The 6,586-nt window shown below is 44.9% G+C and overlaps 1 protein-coding gene across 1 annotated transcript; it reads right to left on the reverse strand.

The window, feature by feature from the left end:
• Window positions 1-2,952: 2,952 nt before the first annotated feature.
• Window positions 2,953-5,550, reverse strand: LOC115194657 (protein Shroom4). Its single transcript, XM_029754532.1, has 3 exons — window positions 5,384-5,550; window positions 4,530-4,658; window positions 2,953-4,320 (listed from the first exon to the last, which is right to left on the reverse strand). The coding sequence occupies exons 1-3, from the start codon at window positions 5,498-5,500 to the stop codon at window positions 4,162-4,164; spliced, it is 405 nt and encodes a 134-aa protein (XP_029610392.1). The 5' UTR covers window positions 5,501-5,550; the 3' UTR covers window positions 2,953-4,161.
• Between the last annotated feature and the right edge of the window lie 1,036 nt (window positions 5,551-6,586).

Genomic DNA, 6,586 nt, shown 5'->3' on the forward strand with positions numbered 1-6,586 from the left:
ACTACTTTTGACCAGGGCCCGTAGTGTTCTGGTCAAAAGTAGTGCACAATGGAGGGAAGAGGGTCCCGTTTGGGACGCATACAGTAAAAACCAACACAGCATGGATGTTCTGTGTAACTTTCAACAAAACAAGTATACATACTCCTTTGGCATTGAAATTAAAACAGCAATCTACAGTAAGTATGGTCTTAAGGGGTAATATTTTCATCAACGAAGCAGCGTTGTCTTGTTTGTGTGTCCTCGTGCATGCTTTGGTCAAACAGCCAATAAGACACTTAAAAAAAAAAAATGGTTACAATTGTATTTGGATGAACTTTGCCATATGACATATACTGTAGATGACATTAGTTGACATACAGATGACATTAGTTGACATAAGGATGACATTAGTTGACATACAAATGACATTAGTTGACATACAAATGACATCGGTTGACATGCAGATTACATTAATTGACATATGGATGAACTTCTCAGGATATATTTACACACAAGGATGGATTCCAGTTATAACAAATGGATATCACTGTACACAACATGTAATAATAAACAACAACAAATGCATGAATATACACTCTTAAGACGCGGTGTGGTAGTGTTAGGGCTCCGGGATGAAGTTTCCCCTAGGAACAGGTCTAGGATCAGCTTCCCATCACCCAATCATCACCTTAACCATTAGTGGGGGAAATAGAAAACTGACACAGGATCAGCTTCTAGGGGAAACTTCACCCTACACCAATATACATCCTCCAAGACATGGTGTGGTGGTAGTGTAGGGGAACTGTCAAACCCCAGGGTGTAAGATGTGATGCAGGTATCTGGATCATACAGTTGAAGTCGGAGGTTTACATAAACTTAGGTTGGAGTCATTAAAACTCATTTTTCAACCACTCCACAAATTTCTTGTTAACAAACTATAGTTTTGGCAAGTCAGTTAGGACATCTACTTTGTGCATGACACAAGTCATTTTTCCAACGATTGTTTACAGACAGATTATTTCACTTATAACTCATTGTATCACAATTCCAGTGGGTCAGAAGTTTACATACACTAAGTTGACTGTGCCTTTAAGCAGCTTGGAAAATTCCAGAAAGTTATGTCATGGCTTTAAAAGTTTCTGATAGGCTAATTGACATCATTTGAGTCAATTGGAGGTGTACCTGTGGATGTATTTCAAGGCCTACCTTCAAACTCAGTGCCTCTTTGCAAGACATCATGGGAAAATCAAAAGAAATCAGCCAAGACCTCAGAAAGAAAATTGTAGACGTCCACAAGTCTGGTTCACCCTTGGGAGTAATTTCCAAACGCCTGAAGGTTCCACATTCATCTGTACAAACAATAGTACGCAAGTATAAACATCATGGGACCACGCAGCCATCATACCGCTCAGGAAGGAGACGTGTTCTGTCTCCTAGAGATGAACGGACTTTGGTGCGAAATGTGCAAATCAATCCCAGAACAACAAAGGACCTTGAACATGCTGGAGGAAATAGGTCCAAAAGTATCTATATCCACAGTAAAACGAGTCCTATATCGACATAACCTGAAAGGCCGTCAGCAAAGACGAAGCCCCTGCTCCACAACCGCCATAAAAAAGTCAGACTACGGTTTTCAACTGCACATGGGGACAAAGATAATACTTTTTGGAGAAATGTCCTCTGGTCTGATGAAACAAAAATACAACTGTTTGGCCATAATGACCATCGTTATGTTTGGAGGAAAAAGGGGGAGGCTTGCAAGTCGAAGAACAGCATCCCAACCATGAAGCAGCATCATGTTGTGGGGGTGCTTTGCTGCAGGAGTGTCACGCCCTGACCTGAGAGAGCCCTTTTTATGTCTCTATTTAGGTTTGGTCAGGGTGTGATTTGGGTAGGCATTCTATGTCCTTTTTTCTATGCTTTGTATTTCTTTGTTTTGGCCTGGTATGGCTCTCAATCAGGGACAGCTGTACATCGTTGTCGCTGATTGGGAGTCATACTTAGGCAGCCTGTTTTCCTTTGGAGTTTGTGGGTAGTTAATTTCTGTTTAGTGTTTTGTTATACCTGACAGAACTGTTTGGCTGTCATTTTCTTGGTTTATTCAAAGTGTCTCGATTAAAATTAAATATGAGCACTCAACACGCTGCGCCTTGGTCTACTTCTTCAGACAGCCGTTACAAGGAGGGACTGGTGCACTTCACAAAATAGATGGCATCATGAGGACGGGAAAGAATGTGGATATATTGAAGCAACATCTCAATACATCAGTCAGGAAGTTAAAGCTTTGTCGCAAATGGGTCTTCCAAATGGACAATGACCCCAAGCATACTTCCAAAGTTGTGGCAAAATGGCTTAAGGACAACAAAGTCAAGGTATTGGAGTGGCCATCACAAAGCCCTGACCTCAATCCTATAGAAAATGTGTGGGCAGAACTGAAAAAGCATGTGCGAGCAAGGAGGCCTACAAACCTGACTCAGTTACACCAGCTCTGTCAGGAGGAATGGGCCAAAATTCCTCCAACTTATTGTGGGAAGCTTGTGGGAGGCTACCCGAAACATTTGACCCAAGTTAAACAATTTAAAGGCAATGCTATCAAATACTAATTGAGTGTATGTAAACTTCTGACCCACTGGGAATGTGTTGAAGGAAATAAAAGCTGAAATAAATCACTCTCTACTATTATTCTGACATTTCACATTCTAAAAATAAAGTGTTGATCCTAACTGACCTAAAACAGGGAATTTTTACTAGGATTAAATGTCAGGAATTGTGAAAAACTGAGTATAAATGTATTTGACTAAGGTGTATGTAAACTTCTGACTTCAAGTGTATGTGATCGGGATCTCAACATTCACACTTGTAAACTACTGAGTATGTAGTGAATAATGTGTTGTCCACGGATGCTAAGTAGTACGGCAGAGAAGATACTGGGACATAATGGATTATGAGTGGAGAGAAAGAAGCTCTTCTCTCTTTTTCTGCACAGATTATTTGATTATATTCAACAGTTTAACGAAAAACACTTGTCTAGCACCCTAGAGTCTCCCTGTCGTATACAGAGGAGAAGTTATAAATAAATAAATACTTTCTCCAGGCCTCTTCAGTAACACACGCTCACTAAACAACAACAATGACCACGTAGTGTGTGATTGTGAGGATCGTGTCGGTAAGTTAAAGATCCACAATGTAACACCAAAGAGTAGGTGTGTGTTTTTACTGCACCAATACTGCCAAGCGAAGACTTAAAACACTCTCTCAATAAGTGTTGAGTGTCAAGAAAAAGGACTGAAGTGTTTTTGAAAAGTGGGCAGCACTTTTTAAGGACACACTGGGGTTGTTCAGTGGTACCCATGTCCCATCCTCTAGGGTCTCTGTGTGTAGGATGGCTGTCTCCCCATAGTGCCTATACCCCAGGCCAATCTCCAACCCCAAGCCCAGGCTCTCCCATAACCCACTAACCTTCTCTTCTTCCTGGCCTTTCAATTAGTGCCCACACCCCAGGCCAATCCTCCCATGTCCCATCCCTAACCAGTCCAACAAAGTCCTCTATTTCTAGACCAAGACCCAAGCCAAGACTGAGGCTCTTCCCATGGCAATGTCAATGTGATAGTGTCCATAGCCAATGGACAGCCCTAACCCCAGCTGTAAGGTTTCATGGTTGGTTTAATAGTGTCCATAGCCCATAGACAGCCCTAACCCCAGCTTTAAGGTTTCCTGGTTGGTTTAATAGTGTCCATAGACAGCCCTAACCCCAGCTTTAAGGTTTCCTGGTTGGTTTAATAGTGTCCATAGCCCATAGACAGCCCTAACCCCAGCTTTAAGGTTTCCTGGTTGGTTTAATAGTGTCCATAGCTCATAGACAGCCCTAACCCCAGCTTTAAGGTTTCCTGGTTGGTTTAATAGTGTCCATAGCTCATAGACAGCCCTAACCCCAGCTTTAAGGTTTCCTGGTTGGTTTAATAGTGTCCATAGCTCATAGACAGCCCTAACCCCAGCTTTAAGGTTTCCTGGTTGGTTTAATAGTGTCCATAGACAGCCCTAACCCCAGCTTTAAGGTTTCCTGGTTGGTTTAATAGTGTCCATAGACAGCCCTAACCCCAGCTTTAAGGTTTCCTGGTTGGTTTAATAGTGTCCATAGCTCATAGACAGTCCTAACCCCAGCTTTAAGGTTTCCTTGTTGGTTTAATAGTGTCCATAGCCCATAGACAGCCCTAACCCTAACCCCAGACTCTCCCTCAGCCCCCTTAACTGTTCCTCTCCCAGTCTGATCTTCTCCTCCAGCTGTCTCTGTTCCACCAGTAATGCTGCCTTCATCTTCACGTAGTGGCTGTAGTCACGGTGCTGTGGATTGATAGAGTTTAATTGATTGACACATCAATAATAGCACTGGTATAGTAATCATATGATAATATATGCCATTTAGCAGACAGTTTTACTCAAAGCAACTACCAGTAGTGCGTGTATATGTTTTTTGTATGGTTGGCTCCAGCGGGAATCAAACCCACAAATGTCATGTCCTACCAACTGAGCCACATCTCTAATGAAAGTACCTGTTCTGGGGAGAGGCATCGTCCCAGAACCCTTCCTACAGCCTGCTCTCTGTGGTCAACATGTTCCTTCAGGTCCTGGGCTTCAGACAGCTGGACCTGTAGCTGTCGCTTCTTCTCCAGGAGGAGGAGCTGTGGAGGGAGGGGAGGGGAGGAGAGGGGTGGAGAGGGGGGAGGAGGGAGAGGAGGAGGGAGAGGGGGGGGAGGAGGGAGAGGAGGAGGGAGAGGGGGGGAGGGAGAGGAGGAGAGGGGGGGAGGAGGGAGAGGGGGAGGAGGGAGAGGGGAGGCGGCGGAGGGAGAGGAGGAGGGAGGAGAGGGGGGGGAGGGAGGAGAGGGGGGGGGGAGGGAGAGAGAGGGGGGGAGAAGAGGGAGGAGAGGGGGGGAGGAGGGAGAGGGGAGGCGGCGGAGGGAGAGGAGGAGGGAGGAGAGGGGGGGGAGGGAGGAGAGGGGGGGGGAGGGAGAGAGAGGGGGGGAGAAGAGGGAGGAGAGGGGGGGAGGAGGGAGGGGAGGAGGGAGAGGGGGAGGAGAGGAGGGAGAGGGGGGAGGGGAGGAGTTTGTTTTAATGTTGTCCATTCATTCATTCATTCATTCATTCATTCAGTCTGTCTGTCTGTCTGTCTGTCTGTCTGTCTGTCTGTCTGTCTGTCTGTCTGTCTGTCTGTCTGTCTGTCTGTCTGTCTGTCTGTCTGTCTGTCTGTCTGTCTGTCTGTCTGTCTGTCTGTCTGTCTGTCTGTCTGTCTGTCTGTCTGTCTGTCTGTCTGTCTGTCTGTCTGTCTGTCTGTCTGTCTGTCTGTCTGTCTGTCTGTCTGTCTGTCTGTCTGTCTGTCTGTCTGTCTGTCTGTTTGTCTGTCTCTCACCCTCTCGTGGTGTCCAGTCTCAGCGTCCAGGTTGGCCAGGGAGCTCTCCACCCTCAGTAGCCGACCAGAGAGAGACAGTAGCAGACTGACCACCTTATCCAGGTCCCCGATAAACATCCTGAACTTATCCACCTCGTTGGGTTTACAGACCACTAGCACCAGGCTCTCAACCTAGAGGGGAGAAGACCTGGTTTAAATGTGTGTGTGTGTGTGGGGGGGGATGCCTACTCATTCCAGTCAAAAGTTTGGAAATGCCTACTCATTCCAGTTGTTTCTACATTGTAGAATAACAGTGAAGACATCAAAACTATGAAATAACACATATGGAATCATGCAGTAACCAAAAAAGTGTTTAACAAATCAATATATATTTTATATCTGAGATTCTTCAAAGTAGCCACTCTTTGCCTTGATGACAGCTTTGCACACTCTTGGCATTCTCTCCAGGTAGTCGCCTGGAAGGCATTTCAATTAACAGGTGTGCCTTGTTAAAAGTTAATTTGTGGAATTTCATTGAGCCAATCAGTTGTGTTGTGACAAGGTAGAGGTGGTATACAGAAGATAGCCCTATTTGGTAAAAGACCAAGTCCATAATATGCAAATAACAGCTCAAATAAGCAAAGAGAAACAACAGTCCATCATTACTTTAAGACATGAAGGTCAGTCAATCTAGAAGATTTCAAGAACTTTGAAAGTTTCTTCAAGTGCAGTTGCAAAAACCATCAAGCGCTATGATGAAACTGGCTCTCATGAGGACCGCCACAGGACAGGAAGACCCAGAGTTACCTCTGCTGCAGAGGATAAGTTCATTAGGGGTACCAGCCTCAGAAATTGCAGCCCAAATAAATCCTTCATAGAGTTCAAGTAACAGACACATCTCAACATCAACTGTTCAGAGGAGACTGTGTGAATCAGGCCTTCATGGTCAAATTGCTGCAAAGAAACCACTACTAAAGGACACCAATAAGAAAAAGAGACTTGCTTGGGCCAAGAAACACGAGCAATGGACATTAGACCAGTGGAAATCTGTCTTTTGGTCTGATGAGTCCAAATTTGAGATTTTTGGTTCCAACTGCTGTGTCTTTGTGAGACGCAGAGTAGGTGAACGGATGATCTCCGCATGTGTGGTTCCCACCGTGAAGCATGGAGGAGGAGGTGTGATGGTGTGGGGGTGCTTTGCTGGTCACACGGTCTGTGATTTAT

Source organism: Salmo trutta, chromosome 5 (genome assembly GCF_901001165.1).
Source record: "Salmo trutta chromosome 5, fSalTru1.1, whole genome shotgun sequence".
In the NCBI taxonomy this organism is placed as follows: Eukaryota; Metazoa; Chordata; class Actinopteri; order Salmoniformes; family Salmonidae; genus Salmo; species Salmo trutta.

Coding starts and splice junctions, on each gene's coding strand:
- LOC115194657 (XM_029754532.1), bottom strand. CDS start 5,500: ATGTTTATCGGGGACCTGGATAAGGTGGTCAGTCTGCTACTGTCTCTC. Junction 4,659..5,383: donor AGACTGGACACCACGAGAGG/GTGAGAGACAGA, acceptor CTCCCTCCACAG/CTCCTCCTCCTGGAGAAGAA. Junction 4,321..4,529: donor GATGCCTCTCCCCAGAACAG/GTACTTTCATTA, acceptor ATCAATCCACAG/CACCGTGACTACAGCCACTA.